Raw genomic sequence first — 18,017 nt, 5'->3', positions numbered from 1 at the left:
TGTATGTTTGCTGAAAGCAAAGACTACTGTCATTTTGCATACTTCTTATTCCTTTTCCGCCCACTTTTTTGGCCACCTAACTACTTTCACACCATTTAAGATGGAAACACTATTTGCTGTCGCTTTTGGCAATATCAGCTGCTTTGAAAAACATTTTAAATTGACAACACAGAATAACGTAATCACTAAACTAGTGATCATCAAATCCTTTTTAACAGTTTTTATCACAGACTTACATACAAGTCTTCCATTTTTTTCCACAAGTTTTTTTTGAAATTCTTTGAAGCGCATTTTCTATTGTGCTGAATTGGCTGTGAGATTCACTGATTTTGGGTGTCCAATAATGATGGATTTTGATCTGTATCAAGAGTCTAGCCATGTACAGGGCTCGAAATTAGCTTGTCCGGGACAAGTGGATTTTTTTGTAGGGCAAGTCTGGAAGAGAAATGTACTTGCCCAACTGGACGAGTTAAAAATAACATAAAATAACATAAAATGCCATGATACTTCACGTTATGTGCCACTCATTACGTCTATTTTACAGATTTTATTTGACCGAATTCTGCATTAGCAAAACACAAAAAAGTGGCATCGTCCCAAGATCTCTACAGACCATGTAGCTATTTAATGCTCAACACTTCAACGGGGGATTATTACTTGAAAGAGGAATTGTTTACTGTGTCGTTTCAGTTACACTCTCAGGGGATACTGTGACTTGCTAAAGTAGTCAAATGGCTAGTGCATAACATTTCATAATAATTTCAGTAGCTATATCAAGCAGCGCTGCAAGTCCCAGTGAAATGTAACTAATGTTAGCGAGCATCGACACTGGGTAACTCAACTTCCGTAGGCTATCCTCAGTATTTGCAAACTAGCTAAACTTATACCATATCTAAAATAATTTGTAGACATAACAATGGATTTTGCTACTAAATGTTGGTGTGCTTTAAAAGGTGTAGAGCTAGCTATACTTTACAGTTGAACATTAGCTGATATTTAACTACGTACATTTAATCGATACAAATGCTGCTAATGCTTGCTAGGTACACAGCTGCCGACGCTAGCTAGCTAACGTGAACACAAATATATATAAAATGATATGTTACCTACAACTAGATAGTATGTAGCTAACCATCTGTGCCGTTGTCCAGTAACTCCAGTTGGAATTTTCACTCCACAATGGCGGCGCGCTACCGAAGCGTCCCCTAGTACAGTGGTTCCCAAACTCTTTTGGCTCACGGCACCCCTAAACATATCTCTCTCCATCCACGGCACCCCTATTTTTTACTTTTTACTCTCAACCTCCTTTGTGACATATTTGTACTTTATGCCATTTGATTTAGGCTATAACTGCTTTTATTATAGGCATTACATTGAGAAGGTGAGGTTTATCTCATTTTTGTTATATCCAAATGAACCACTCTTTAATTCAACTCATTTAATATAAATTTTGAATAAATAGTGAACAGAATATGAACAGACAACGTCTGTCCCTCTCTCAACTATATCACAGCCAAAATACGTATGGTAATAATCGAGAAATTGGATGGCAGTAACAAAACATATCAGTAACAAACCTTAAATATAAAGTTCACAAAAAAAGTTATGATCGTCTCCACAGACCACTTATCAACTTAATGGGACAGATGTGCTTGTCTCTGACTGTCAAGTACCTATTCCTCTGTCCAGTGGCGTTTTTATATGTAAAAAATTGGTGGGGCAAAAAACATTTCAAAATATAGGATACCAGTAAGCTACAAAAGTCCCTCTTGCTACTGATGTGTTTATTTAACACGTCAACAAACAGCGTGGCTCCACACAACACTTTTAACGACAGAGCGGCTTGCTTCTACCAGGTGTTGTAGTACACAAACTGGAGAGAGAGACCTTCTTGTGTAATTGCTCTCCTTGTCTCTCACACACATGTAAATACAGAAATACAACTTTTTAGGGATACAGATCCATTCTATGACAACAACCAGATAAGGACTGACACGTCACCATCTTTATCTATCGATCCAGCTCCATAATATGACCAATGCACAGACCAGCACCACAAAGGCAGGATGATAAAATATGCTTTCACTCACCAAGGCTGAGAGCTCACTTGAAGAGAGAGGTGCCTTCTTTTGTATGTTAACTAGACTAACCGTTAGCCTCTTTCTTCAAAAACCACTCCACTTTAAACCTACGGTTACTTTTACCAGCAGTTTGAGCGATGACAATATTGTGGCTGATGGGCACCACTTAAGCTGCTTTACTTCAACTTTCTCCTCCAAAGTAAGGGTTTATAGGGTATATAACCGGTGCTCAAGTATGAAATCCACTTTATTCATTTTCTCAAGTTATCTGGCGTTTGTGAAGCTAACAAGCTAGCTAAGACAATCTAGCTACATATCCTCGCTCTTCTTGCCGACTAATGTTGGCGACAAGCAGCCAATCAGGGCTGAAATACAAAATGACGCTGTATTGGGGCAACCGGCTCTCAGCCCCACTTGGCATAAAATTTGTGTGATCTACTTTACATTACATTACATTCTGAGCATGCGTATTAATACTTTCCCACCTCCAATGTACATTGCATTGTGAGAGAGGGGCTAGCCCCATCATGCTCTCCTTTTTGCCGACTAATGTTGGCGCCAGAAAGACAGATAGCCAATCAGGTCTGAAATACGAAATGACGCTGTGGTGGGGCAACTGGCTCTCAGCCCCACTAGCATCAAATTTGTGTGATCTACATTACATTGCATTCTGAGCATGTGTACTAATACTTTCCCACGTCCAATGTACATTGCATTGTGAGAGAGGGGCTAGCCCCACCTTCACGATTAGCCTATGCTAACTCGAATAGGCAGAACGCAGTCTGAAGCAACAAGGCAGGGACCAATGAACATGAAATAAAATCTTAACACAAACGAATGAAACGAAACAATTTAGGAAGACGCTATATTCATAGATAGTGAATTATTCGAAGTAAACGGAAAAGAAAATGTTAGAGAAATTAAAAATAACATAATTTTGTTGCAATTCTTTCTGTTGATAACAGGTGACTCTGCTAAAGTGTGTGGCTTTTTAGATTTAGCAAGCAACTCGCAACAAAAAAACTGGCTGCATTAGCCAACGTCTCCCTGCAGACCAGGCATTCTGGTGTCGGGCAGGTTACCTCGCCACACCAAATGAACCCATACTGGAGGTACGAGTCGTTATAATGCCTCGCTTTTCTCTTTGCTGATTTCGATTCCGATGTTTGGAGTGGAGGTTGATGCACTCTCTTTAGAACGTATCCATTGCGCATACCTGCACTCCTCCATCTGCAGTCAATATGGAATAACGAACAAAGTCAACTAAATACCTGTCGTTGACGACGTTACGCCCTGAATCAACTGTAAACTGTAGCCTATAGTTGTTTGTGCTGCAAATACAATTTTAATTGATATAATTGCAAGAAAATTAATTTTGAAATTGATATTGTGTTTTTTTTATGTAATTAAATGATCAAGCCTTGGGCCATTCCGCGGCACCCCTGAGCATGCGTCACAGCACCCCAGGGTGCCGCGGCACCCACTTTGAAAACCCCTGCCCTAGTGACTGTTACCAAAAACATCAGTGTCGCCTCTTGTGCTTCTATACTCTTTGCAGGGGCGGTCTTTCCTACAGGCGGTATAGGCCGTCGCCTATAAAAACGTTTTTTTTTTTTTTATGTTTTTGCTGGGCAGTTTTTTTGATGCTGCGCCCCCTTCTTCATCTCCAACCAACATTTTGACATTCAAAAAATAAATCTAACATTAGGGTAAAATGAGCCAGGTATACGTCCCCTTAAAAAAGGAAGCTTGGTGTTATCAGAACATGCTAGCACAGTGAGGCGTGTGGTTAGCGTGTGTGTGTTCAAGAACTTTGAAGAACGAAATAATGAAGAGGCAAAAGCCATCCAGGGCAAAATTTAAGAAAAGAAAGGAAGAATAAGAGAAATGTGCAAAGGCGAAAGGTAAATCCTTAAATTCTAATCTTAGCCTATGATGAATTCCAGATAAGAAAACGGTTCATGAATGCGTGAATTGCCCCGGGCGCTTTAGTGGAGTTAAGAAGAAAAGATGTACCTTATCATTGAACGTTTTTCTACTCCCTGTCACATAACCTAGTTCTTTAAGGATTTTACAGTAGCCTATATCAAAAATGATATGTCCATTTATTCTACGTTTTACAAAAAAAAGACGATTAAAATAGGGGCGCACATATATAGCCAATTAGCCAGTGCAACAACACTACAAATATTACTCGTTGCATAGCACACCCAATAATTGCCGTTTTTGTCTTCCTTAATGTCTTTAATGCCTAATGGGTGTGCTATGCAACAAGTAAGATATTTGTAGTGTTGTTGCATTAGGCATTAAGGAAGACAAACATGGCAATTTGTCAACAAGTGAGGAATACTGGTAAAAATCCAAGTGTTGTATTATCAACTTTAGCAAATGGATTGTATGTAATCTTGCTAGATAGTTAGCTACCGCTAGCAAGCCAGTGACTTCTGACGTTCCTTGTTATTGTCATTCAGTCGAAACATCAGTTCAAGTTCAGCTGTAGGCCTACCGCAATTTGCATCATTTTCGATGTGTCATGACATTTTGGTGAATTCCGTTTTGTATAATTTTGTTCAGGGAGATTGATTGCTTAAAATGAGTGAATATGTACGGTGGCCCTAAAGTGGCCACCCCCTAATCACACCCCCTAATATGAGTACACTTCTAAGATTGTTGTTTGCCAGGCATCAACAGAACAGAAGACTAAAAAAACATTATTTGCAGGCGATGAGGGAGTGAATGTGACCGTGCACCGTGTGTGCACCGTTGAACAGGGGGGGCGTGGCCAGAGCGTAGTTCAGCATAGACTTGACATTTTTTCTCATGGATTTTGTTCTTTATTTAATGTTATTCATCGTTGTGATCGTTGTTGTGTTTATTTCAAAGAAATGCAGTCCATTTTCTTGCAAAAGCGTTTTAAACTTTTTGAACTTTTTTTTTAGGGGGGGGGACGAGTGAAGCTTGCCTAGAGCGCCAAATGTACTAGGACCGCCCCTGACTCTTTGCCTACATAATTTCACACTGGTTAAGCTAAAAACACCTTTTCAACTTTAATTGATAGAGACTGACATGTTTTTGTGTTTTATTACATTGCTAACTTATGATTTTTACAATATGGAAGGCTGGAAAATCTTGTGATGTCATTAAATATTCATTGTTCTCACCTACATACTTTCACACTGGTTAAGCTTATATGGATGAATTTTTTTAAATAAACTTTCCAACTTTCATTGATAGAGATTGATATGCTTTTGTGTGTTATTACATTGATAACTTCTATGATTTTTACAATTACGTTCAAAGTGCCGAAAAATGTAATGGGTTTAATGGCACAAATGTACTTCCCTGTTAAAAGCTACATTTTTAAGCTACCAACTCCATTCAAACATCAATTATGTTCAAGCTGTCAGCTGTTTATTGCTGTAAAGCCCAAACCTTTCTAAATGTTTTACTTTGCATGCTTTAAAAATCAATGGAAATCAATGAAATAAACTCTTCATCGCCATATTTTCTCATTTTTCAACACTAAGAAAATATCAAAGATTGAAAGATATTGACAAGATATACTTTCCTAATGCATGCACAATTTAATTGCAGATACATTTTTGAAAATAAACCTTTTCACTATTCAAGCTATCAAAACAGTTTCAACTGCTTTTCAACTGCAAACACACGTTTTCTGAAGAAAATGTACCTTTTTTATAGTTATTTTTTGTCATTACTAAAAACAGCTTCGGGATAAATTATCAACATATTGCTTTTAACATACCCCCCATTAAAAGCAGTGCAGGTGGGCAATGTTGAGATGGACAGAGCTTACTGACACCTAGTATCGGCATTGTCTATGTACAACGTTGTACAATGCAGATACTGTGTGAGCAGTACGAAGCCCATCATATGTCGGACATCTCATGCACAGGCTTACAGAAATAATTAGGATGATTAAGGAGTCTTTTATATAATAATATCTAACCACCTTCTGAGCCTGAAATCTCCATTGGTGACTGGCTGTCTGCTCACATTACCTCCTCCCTCCCATAATGCACAGCAGCACAGACCCGTCACAACAGAGATGATGGCCCACTTTTAGACAAAGACTAAATAACATAAGCAGCCTGAAGGTGCAGCTCGCCAGTAGGGAGAAATAAACACACAGGTGCCATGCCGAATATTTGGATATTTGTTGTTACTGTTATTGAGAGGACAAGGCAACCCCTTTTACAACAGTCAGTCTCCAAAACAATGAGCGTCTCAAAAAATGTGTAAACAAACAGAAATTCTGTGTCCACTTCAGGGAGGTATTCCAGAAAGTGGGTTTAACAAACTATGAGCCTAACCCTGAACTGATTTAAAACGTGTTTATGATGAATCTAAGCACATATTGGAAAATGACAAATTGAATTGCCCATTCTGATCCTGTTGAACAGAGCATGCCTGTGCATTGCCAGGCGGGGGGGTCCATCAGCCTGCATTGCTGCACACAGTGAGAGGTTAAGTTAACGGCAGATTAATTCTACATGAAGAACTGTAGAATTGAATGTAATATAATGTATTCCCAGTTACCAGTAAAGGAGTTGTGCAAACTGGATTGCATGAAGCAACAAAAAAAAGAAAAAACAGTACAGGCCGCCCTGGAATATAGGCCGCACTTTAAACGGGAAAAACGATACCATAGCGCCAGCCAGAATTGAGCGGAACATTTCTCACAACTGTTTATTTACCCAGAAACACTTTTTCCAACTAGACAACATTCCCAATCAGGATGAACACTGTAATTATCTAAACTACAGACCATAGCATTACACATATCAAAACAGAACAAACACAACAATAGAACTCCAAACAATGCTTATCTAACCAAAGAGTATAGAAGCACTAAGTTCTTTGATCTAACCAAGCTAATGCCAGAGCTTGTTTGAGGAGAGCCTGGCCACTTCCTATTAAATTGTAACGAATTTTGTTGCAGTTACAACAGAGTTCCACTGGGAGTGATCGCGGTCAAGTGCAAAATGAATGGGAGTCCATGGAGCTAAACGGCTGAATTTGTCTCTTTCACCTGATTGTCGTTGAGAAATCTCAGATTTGATTGTAGTTTCTGCATGTTCAACATGGATTACAGGTCAAACGTTGAATGAACGAGTACTTATGTCCTTTCGATTTCTAACAGGGTAAGTCGTTGTTGCCCATAACACGCTAGCATTCTGCTAACGAATGCTGATTGGTTAGTGAAGGACTGACTACGACCAGAGATCCTGCTTAATGGCATCCGAAGCAGAACAAGAATGTCAGAGCATTAGCAACATTAGCAACAACATTAGCAAGCCAACATTTTTTCTAGCATGTGTATTGACAAGGAGAGCCTAACCTGTCAGCTGTGTTGTCAATGCCTTGAGAGAAAAATGGAAATGACCAGAGCTTGCTTACTCACGAAGCAGTATCTCTGGCCGTACAATGTATATGATGTCAATGACATTATAAAAAGCTTTTTAGAACAGAAAGGCGACTTCATAGAATCTAACCCCCAGCAGTGTGTATTTCTTTTGCCTCCCCTTTCAAATTCAGAATTCAAATTACTAGACAAAAAATGTAATCCCTCCATTCATTTTGCACTCGACCGTTAGCACTTGAGTGGAACTGTAACCAGTTCAGAACCCGGAAGTCTCCCGAGAGTGGCAGTTATCCCCATATTAGACATTCCTGCCATATCTTCATTTTGCCACCATACCAGAGAATGTCTAATGAAGGGAGAACTGGGGTTCTGAACTCGGGCTCTGAACTGGTTGCAGTTCCACTCAAGTTCCATATGAGGGCGCTAACTGTCGAGTGCAGAATGAATGCAGTCTATAGAGCTATTACCCTCAAAATACACTTTTCTCAGGATAACATTTTTCGTCTAATAATTTGAATTCTGAATTCGAAAGGGGAGGCAAAAAAGATTTTTAAAAAATTTAAGTCGCCTTCCCGTTAATTCCATAGACTCCCATTCATTTTGCACTCGACCGCGATCACTCCCAGTGGAACTCTGGTGGAACTGCAGCAGAATTCGGTACAATGGGGCTTAATAGGGAGTGGGCAGGCTCTCCTTAAACAGGCTCTGTTCTCTGCTAATGCCCTTAACTTCGTAGCTTTTCAACTTGCCGCGGGGCATTCTGGGTACCAAGAGCATAAGGTGTGTTCGACTTCATGCAGCGCCGCAGCCGGCTGCAGGCGGTTGACTTGAAGCAGTGGATTCTGGTTAGACTTTTTGTCTGACTGACAGCGTTGAGGCTAGGTTACTGTGACGTATCCACAAAGTACCGTGAGATCGATTCAAGAAAAAAAAATTAAGAGCAACTGCACAGGTTCTAATGACGACACAGCTATTTCATGATTGGCCAGACTCCGACAACGACAATGTTGACGCGTGTTTTGTATTTATTCTGACACCTGAAGTTTCTCCAATGCTCAAATCCAGACCAAACTGTTAAATTGAATTGAATATTTGTGAAAGGGTTTTAGTCCACCTCTTCACTAAAGGAAAGACTAAGTTTAATTGAGTTCTGGTTGTATTATCAATCTGCAGATTGGAGAACGAGTTTAGCAAAGCCCAATACATGAAACAACAAATTTCAGTGCACTCGTTCGTGCAAGTTCTAATGAGAAAACTATTAAATTCACAATCATGCAGTTTGTCAGCGATAAAGTAAAGAAACAGCGTTTGATCGGCCATGACTGATGTCAACGCAGGAAACTGGAATGTCCGAGTTTGAGGCGTTTTTAAATCATCCCCGACTGCAATGTTTCATGCAGCAGCGGATGTCGAACCCACCTATTGTCGCTACAATACCAAGCAATGCACGAATATAGGTGATCTTACAGCATTGTGTAACCAATGGGGAACCATCACCTAATATATTCTAAAAATATATACTTAATCTGTTATAATTGTATTTGATCAATTCATAATTTCTAATCTATGACAATGTTTCTGAAATAAACCCTTCAATCCTGCCTATTCAGCTAAATGAAAAAATGCAGTGTTGTCACCTTATCAGAATGTTGCTGCCTCCGTTGTTGGGTGGAAAATGCTATGCAGCAGCTCTGTGATTGGTGGTCCAGCTATGAATTCACAGAGGGCCACTTAATAGAAATTCGATGAAAGACTAATTTCCATTGACAGTAAAATCGACAATCATATCTTCTTTCTAAATGGGTGGACTTTGTTATCGCGAACTTTATGACAAGTTCTGCCCGCTGTGGGCAGGGAGAAACAAGATCACAAGCTAATAAACTAGCAAACATATGCCTGTTCATTCATGTCACAAGTGAAGCTGCAAGTAACGTTCCCGCTAGTGAGGAGAACATTGTTTCACATTTGTTACACACCGTTTTTAAGGTTAACTTGTATTGAGAAATTGGGAGTTACTAATCGGCAAAGGAAGACCTACACCAGAACTTAATTTTGTGCAGAAAACCATAGCTTTTGAGAGCCTATATGTTATAGTGTTGTGAAGAATGACCGGTCAATCTGTAGGCTAGCTATATGTACCAACGCAACATCATTATGCACAATTACCTTATGCACAATTACCGTGAATAATACCGCAAGGGCTGGCTCAAATAGTGCTTAATGACCAACACAATTTCATGTAGGCCTTAATGCTGTGTTCGCCCTGTATCGTGTTTTTTTCAGACGAGTTATTTGGGTCAGAGGGCCAAGGTTTAGGAGTCACGGTTCGCTACTGTGTGTAACACACTTTTGTGGATGGAATGTCCAGAAATAAAGCAAAGTCACTCATTTAATGACACAATCCATTGTTATGTCTACAAAATTATTTTAGATACAGTATAAGTTTAGCTAGCTTGCAAATCCTGAGGGTAGTCTACTGTAGCAGACCTTCCTATGGTCAATTGACAAGGGTGTTTTGTCCCTCGGGAATTGCCGTAGGCATGAAAGTTGTGAAAGAAGGTGCGTTCGACATGGACTGCGGCTGCATGAAACGACCAGCGAGAGTAGCCGCTTGCAGTCGGGGAGGAGTTGAAAACGGCTCTGTGAAGTCGGACATTCCAGCTTCTCGTGCTTTGCTGCGTTGATGTCAGTCATGGCCGATCAAGCGCTGTTTGCTTACTTTACTTTATTTATAATTTAACTTAGTCTTTCCGTTAGTGAAGAGGCTGACTAAAACCCTTTCTTCAACACATTTTTATTTCAATTCAACTTTTTGAGCGTTGGCGAAACTGAAGGTGTCCGAATATTACAAAACGCGTCAAAGTTGTCGTGTGTGAGTCTGGCCAATCATGAAATAGCTGTGTCGTCACTTGAACCCGTGCAGTTGCTCTTGAGAACATGCGCTCGGCTACACAGCCGGCAGTTCTCAAATCGATCTCACGGTACTTTGATGGCGACGTCACAGTGACGTATCCTCGGCGCCGTCTCAAGTCGGACAAAAAGTCTAACCAGAATTCACTGTTTCAAGTCAGCCGCCTGCAGCTGTAGAGGAAATTTTAGTCATATGTACAATAAATGTGCTTTAATAGAAGTTTTAAGATAGATTTAAGAAGCTTTATACAATGACTGTTGATTTAACTCCATTTGGTAGAGATACCATTTGGAGACATGAAGTCTGGGTGACCTGAAAGTTTTTACACCTGGGGGGGAAGAGTCAGTTGGTCTAAGGACAATGAGGGTTCAGCTGTATTGTTCTTGTGACCTGGGGGAAGGTAGATAAATGGATCAAGCTGCTCTGACCCTTCCTGCTTCATAGGTGATGTTAATTAAATTCTTGTTTGAAGATGGTCACACAAAGGACAGTTGACCATTTGACTGGTCAACTCCTGCTGCTTTACTATCTATTGGTTTAAGGAGATATGCCCCATCAAAGAACAGTGGAACAATTGCTAGGGAGATGTATTGTTTCAAACTGTCACCAAGTTGAGTTGGCCAATCACAGAGTTTGCTTCATTGATTGATTGACCTTATAGAATGCCATTTGATCTGAAGTGTATATGAGGTTGTGATCTTTGGATGTTCGGGATCACTCTTGCGAACGATTTGTGGCTAGCACACCCTTCGTAATGACTGATCACAAAGTACTTTGTTTAAATCATATGTAATTGTATAATCTAAATAAATTGTATTTGAAACCGCCATCTCCGACTATTCAAATCTACAGAGTCCAGCTAGAATTTTCTTCTACACAGCGCTGCATGAAGTCGGGTCATGTCGAACGCACCTAGAGACCGCGTCAGTCACTACGTTTACATGATGGTATCAATTCGAATCTAGCTTTATTCGGATAATGCAACTACCATTATCCTAATATATGGCAGTGAATAAACCCGAATCATTGGTCGAAAGCATGTCATATCCCAGTACGATACATGGCACTGTTTTCATTACAACTAGTGTTGATAGAGCCCTTTCCGCTTGACCTTTTCACCACTACCAACAACAACAACAACATTTGAGATAGACGGCGAACGGAGAGCAAGGTGAAGCTACGTCCCTCTACATTTCGTGCATGATGACAATAGGAGTACTGCGAATGCAAACGGCGCTATTGGCGCTATTGGCTCGCGCTGTTTGTTTCTGCAGGGCCGGCTCCCGGCAGCGACAACTTATCGTCTTTTTCGACTTCCAGGTCACGGCGTGGAAGGGAGGGCGGCGGGATCTCAAGCATGCGCAAAGACGCAGAGTCCAGTTCATAGTCCAATTCACCGTTTACAAGCATGCAATGTCCGAATTATCAACCAACTCAGATCAAGTCTTTTGGGGAATATTAATCAAAAGGTTGTTGGTTCGATTCCCGGCCGTGCCAAATGACTGTGTCCTTGGCCAAGGCACCTCACCCTACTTGCCTCGGGGAGAATGTCCCTGTACTTGTCCTGTAAGTCGCTCTGGATAAGAGCGTCAGCTAAATGACTATACGTAACACAGTCCTAGCAAAAAACTGGAACATCTGTCTCACAGGCACTTTTGCAGCCGCCGTCTATCACATGCAAAACACTGTCAGGGGCCACATTTCTAGTCATCCAGGTGACGTGAAAGGTCCCATCCTCTATTTGCCAACCATATCCATCCATGTCGACAAAAAGCAGCTACCTCATTGGTGTAGAACGATCACGCGTCGAACCGTGCCACCAAAATCCTATTACGCTCTGAAGAGACTTGTTCTGCAACAAACCTTTTTTTGGGTAGCTTAGCACGACTAGTTCTTTTTTATGAGCAAAGATTGTGTAGATGCCAGACTGTGGAGCGGGATGAAACGATAACAGGGTTCACCTTACGGCCTTTATACAATTATATCTAAAACAAACCTACAAAGAGCTCGGTTACGCTACCTAAGTTAGTTTGCAAGCTGTATATACATTTTTACTGGCTCTTGTAGCTGTTTGATTTACTGAAATAATGATGAAATGTTATGTTCTACGAGCCATTTGAAAGTCAATGTATTTCCAAGCCCTGATAGTGTAACTGACACTGTAGAAATAATTCCTCTTTCAAGTAATAAGCCCCCGTTCAAGTGTTGAGCATTAAATCAACTGCACGGTCTGTAGAGATCTTGGGACAAAGCCACTTTTTGAAATATAAGCCGTACAACCACAAGAAAACTGTAAAATAGGGTTACAAGCCGCGGCTTTATATCCGAAAAATAGCCTACAGTAATGTTAATTGGAGGAACAATATATACATACTCATTGTTGGATTTCTATTTGTAGGCAATAAAGAAGACCAAATACATTTCAATTATTTGTCTTTATTTCAATTCCAAAAAGCATTTAGTTGGTTCTGAGCTTAGCCGCGGGAATGTTTTTTATAAAGGGGGTACTGGGGGGGGCTTAATGTTGCGGGCGGCAGGGACGTACTGGGAGTAAAAATAGGCCCTGGACTTTGATCCAGACTGGCCCACCAGAACTGGCCCCCTTATACGCCACCACAGCTGCCCTGCTAATGCAAGCTTATTCAGTGTTCGATGTGATGCAAGTTTGGGAGTTCTATCCGTAGCGTGCAAGCCAAATCGTTTGGCCTTTATTTGAGCGCAAAATAGTTGAGCTTAATGTAAAATAAACATAGCCGATTTTCAATTGGTAAAACCTTGTCTAGTGATTTTTTTGACTCTTAATTAACAGCCCCACCCTACGTTTCTTAGCCTGGTTTTCCATCATTATTCTTCTCCCGGTGCTCCCGATGGCCAGTCCGCTACTGGATTTTTAAGTCATATCAATTTAAATGCTCGTGCTGTCAGGGGGTGCTGCAGCACCCTCAGCACCCCTAGTTCCCATGGCCATGGTTCTGAGTGCACATCCACGGTGTGTAACATCAGCGATGTTAGGGCTGAGAATGTTGCTCAAATAAATTATGGAGTGTGACGGAAAATGGTAACGTTCATTTAGGTATTCATCAGGGAATTAAAGTACATCTTATCGCAGTCTTTTAATCCTCTCCTGACGTAAGGCTAAGCAAATTAAATTTTGTTTGAGAGTGGTCGGCTGAACCAGGAAAGGACACCTCATGTCTGCCAACTGTATCAGGCTCAGAAAGTGGGAGGGAATAGGTAGAAATGCAGAGTTTTTCAGGAAAACCTGCCAGCGAACAGGTTAGGTTCACAGAGTCAGTTACCATGGACACTGACCCACAGTTTGCGTTAACTCTCTTTCTGGAAAGGAAAAGCCAGAGTTTGTCTCATCTCAGGGTTTTCACTAAACCTGCTTTCTGGAATACCCCCCAGTTCTACTGTTTGTGAGAGGATGAGAGAGTGATTGTCAATAATATGTAAATGTAAAATACAGTGTTGGGCAGTAAGGTCTATACAAGTAGCGCCTTTACTAGTTTAACTACATTTCTCAGTAGCGTGGTGGTAGCGTTGATTTTTTGTGAATCAAATAGCTTTTCAGTAGCAAGCTCTTTTATTGATCAAGTAGTGCGGTAGCGTCCACACAAGCTAGCCTACATTTTCCCAGGCAATTCTGAAGCTCGAGCCTGAAAAACAACTGCTAAGGATCACACAACCATCGCCAACCAAACTAATCGTCACAATTCAGTACAGCAGGGTTCGTCAACTAGGTTTGGACTCGGGCCAATATTTTTCAGAGCTATTAGTTGGTGGGCCAGAACATAATCAGCTTTTCATATTAGTGTTTTCTCTGGTGAGATTTTGATTAATAAACAATTGAACTGAACAATTTTGCATGCCTATCTGTTTGACTGACAGATTTATTGATCACTGAGATAGCATTGACTTGGAATTAAGTTGGTTCAATATTAAAACAAAGAAATTGCTTATATGTAGTAAACTACTTTTGCCATGTTGCCGCGGCCCACATAGCCGCAGTCTCCCGGTCTTGTAGATTCACCCTCGACAACATCCGGAAGATCAGGAGATACCTGTCTGAGCACTCCACCCAGCTGCTAGTCCAAGCAATGGTCCTCTCCAAGTTGGACTACTGCAACTCGCTGCTCGCTGGTCTCCCAGCATGTGCAACCCGCCCTCTTCAGAGAATTCAGAACGCAGCGGCCCGCCTGGTCTACAATCTACCAGACGCTCCCATGTTACCCCGCTCCTCATCTCTCTCCACTGGCTACCCATCAACACCCGTATCAGATTCAAGACCCTGGTACTGACCTTCCGAGCAGTGAACGGGACTGCACCCGACTACATCAAGTCTCTCCTGCAACCTTACACCCCCACCCGTCACCTACGGTCTTCCTCAGACAACCGCCTGGTGGTCCCACCGCTCAAGACTGCCAGGTCCCAACACAAGCTCTTCTCCTGCCTGGCCCCCCAATGGTGGAACCAGCTCCCCACCTCCATCAGGGACACAGACTGTCTCCCCACCTTCAAGAAAAGGCTCAAGACACACTTGTTCCGGGAGTACAACGGCACTTAGGAATGCTTGGCTAGACCTGTTGCTAGTTTCCTCCAGGATCACAATGACTCTTATTGAGTGACTTGTTGCTCTTGTAGGTTAGTTATAAAGAAGTGAAGTCTTGTACTCGCAGTTAAATATTTTACTATTGATTGTTCTTCCACAGGTACAGTCCTGCACATTTTGTGGTTCATGTTGTTTTAATTTGCACTTTTTGTGGTTCATGTTGTTTTAATTTGTAAACTTGTATAACTGCATGCTCTTATGGGTCTTCCCTTTTGGCACTTGTTTAGTTTTCCACAATGTATGCTTCATGTTTTGGCTGCTTGCAATGTTTGGGACTACCTCGTTGTTATGATCAGTGACCTATGCTCTTTTGTAAAGCTCTCTCTTGGAAGTCGCTTTGGATAAAAGCGTCTGCTAAATGCATAAATGTAAATGTTGCTGTAGCTTAGCTTGCTACATTTCCCTGGGAGGTAGCTTCAGTGTAGTGAAGCTTCATTTAATGTAGAGCAACTGGTAGCTTAGCTCACCACATTTTCCAAGTAGCTTGCCCAACACTGGACAAATGTGTAACATCTCCAATAGTAGTTTGTGTGTACATGTGTTTGTTGTCTTTGATGATTGAAGTGCGATTGCCATGGCAACTGACAGGTGTATATTCGTCAGACAAAATAAAATACATCTTATCCTATTATGAATATTCATGAGCCTCACAGCAGCTGCTCTCAATAGTTAGCTTTTATTGGTTGGTTTCCTACATAGCAGATAGGGAGGATGAGTGAATAGACAGCCTTTGATAAATTCCCTGAATCTGCTTATTCAGTCCTCTTTAAAAGGGTCTCTCTTATGGGCATTAAGTTCAGTCTGAAGCCATAGACTGTAAAAATAATGCACGGCAGTATAGGTCATAAGTCCCGCCCCCTCCATCTTTTTACAGTCTCAATGTTTGAAGCAGGGGGAAACCTCCAGGGCTGAAAAAAAGACAATGCGGAAGTGGCTTAAAGTGCAATACCGCCGATCGTTACCAGGCCTTGGCTCCCAAAAAAATAATTTTTAAGTTTCATTAGCTAGATTCCCTTCTTATCAGTGTCCTTCCTAGTGGTCCATCTGAAAATTATTTTATAATTAAGTAGATATTAGGCCTCAAAGATCAGTATATGTGGGGGCATGGCTGGCTTGATTGACAGGTCCAGTCTGGAGTTATTGACAGCCCGTTTGGACAAGGGGGGTCTTCTTGATGGAAGCTAATAATGTTTGCAGCAATTTACATGGTTTACTAGCCAGGGGCATAGAGGCAAATAGAGGAGAAAGGCTGTTAGCGAGGTGTCTTCTCAGTTAGACCCGCCCATGGACTCGCCCTTTGCCTCTCCACAACTTCTCCCTCTCATCCAAATATAGTCACTTCTGGCTCCAAAAACCCCAGATGGTGACCAGGAAGTGCAAAAATTGAGGCTTCAAAACACAATGACTACATCCATTCTTTATATACAGTCTATGGAAGGGGTGGGCAATTAATTTTCCAGAAGGGCCAAATTGGGACCGTTATGGCCAAACCCACAGGCTGAACTTAATTCTGCTCAATATTTCATTACTTTATAAAAAAACTGTAAATTATATGGTTTTGAGCTGCAACTGATAATGCATGTTACAATAAGGCTATGAAAATATGTCAAAAGCAGAGGTGGCACCACTGGTCAAAAAGTGGTGGGGCAAAATTTGGGAATCATCTGCACTGACTCGTTTTTTAATACAGTCTATGCTCGATAGCGTTTGCAGTAATGAGTTGTTGAGAGGGGTGGTCGATGCTCTGCTGATGCTTTTCGTTTTTTACCTAGAGCGTACATTTGAGGGCTAACCAACAGCTAACTCAGTGTCCCCTGTCGGTGAGGCTGCGTAAGCGCACATACGTAAATCGCCTGATCACTGTAGTCTTTCAAGACTACAGATGTCCTACCGCTCAATACATTTATTTATTTAACATTTTTGAATTGACCAAGCTTTTAATTCCCTTAAAGGCAGGCAAGTTTTACGAACCTTTCCATTTTGGCAATTTTGGGTTCGAAAGGATTCAACCCAAGAAAGCCCACCACCTCCCTTTAAACCCCCTCCCCAAAACACATGAACGCGCTGCCTGACTACTGCAGAGAAGTAGGTTAGACAAATAGTCCGTCCAATCATTGCATTCGGTCCGAACGCTGTCCAATAATTTAGTTTGGGCCGAACAAAATTATTGGTTGTGTTTATTACAGTCCAGATATCGGATTTATTTAACCTGTTAATGAATAACATCACAAATATGTGATTCGAAAATTCCAATAGAACATTTTCCGATAGTTTTTGTCTATGCAGTAGTTTATTTCAACAAATATGACAAAAGTATATATATTTTTTATGTCAGAGGAAGGAAGAGGATTGCCCAGTGGCTCTTGACTGGGTAAGAGCTAATGCCTAACACAGGGGCCTGGGTTATAAACCAACCTGCCTATTCCTGCACATGTTGCCCCTCTCTCTCCCTACTTTCCTGTCTTTCTCCAACTGTCCCATCAATAATATGAAGTTTTTTTTTTAAAGAGCCAACCTTGAGGCTGGCGTTGGAGCGAGGATGTGCCAGGTCATTGAACCTCCATGACTCTGCACCAGGGGTCTCCGCCCTTGCAAGAGGCTCTAGGAGGATAGAGGAGCCCCCTCCGGATACGGGAAAGATCCCCAGAGACAGCGGGCGCTCTTTTCTGCAGGAAATAAAAATTTTACTCACCATTTCAAATGACAACATGTCCATGCAAAGCGTTCAACAGGTGGTGGTTTGTAAGTGGTTATCCAATAATGAATGACTAAAAGACCCAAGATCTTCATTGAAATTTGACATATTTCATGTTAAAAAGTCATGACCATGGCCTGGGTACAGAACTCACCTGACTCTGCCCAGTGTTCCGGAGTCAGAAGACTCGTTCTGCTGCTGGAGTTTGATTCTCTCCACATGCTCCATGTAATTGTGGATCATCTAGAGACAGAATATAACAAGTCAGTTAGGAAACTTAACATTTAGCAATATCAATTAAGTTTGACCTCCTCCGCTTTCCCTTCCATCCC

At 41.3% G+C, this 18,017-nt stretch overlaps 1 protein-coding gene across 6 annotated transcripts in view; it reads right to left on the bottom strand.

The window, feature by feature from the left end:
- Positions 1 to 18,017, bottom strand: part of spag9a (sperm associated antigen 9a) — a 115,207-nt gene that overhangs the window by 64,817 nt on the left and 32,373 nt on the right. For all 6 annotated transcript variants that reach the window (XM_047037362.1, XM_047037365.1, XM_047037363.1 and 3 more), the window contains exons 4-5: positions 17,840 to 17,928; positions 17,506 to 17,656 (exon numbers count right to left, since the gene is read on the bottom strand). In XM_047037362.1, the coding sequence (XP_046893318.1) occupies positions 17,506 to 17,656; positions 17,840 to 17,928 (240 nt within the window). The remainder of the gene's footprint in view (positions 1 to 17,505; positions 17,657 to 17,839; positions 17,929 to 18,017) is intronic.

Source organism: Hypomesus transpacificus, chromosome 17 (genome assembly GCF_021917145.1).
Source record: "Hypomesus transpacificus isolate Combined female chromosome 17, fHypTra1, whole genome shotgun sequence".
Classification (NCBI taxonomy): domain Eukaryota; kingdom Metazoa; phylum Chordata; class Actinopteri; order Osmeriformes; family Osmeridae; genus Hypomesus; species Hypomesus transpacificus.
The sequence above is the reverse complement of the archived record's forward strand: the minus strand, read 5'-3'. Positions and strand labels throughout refer to the sequence as shown.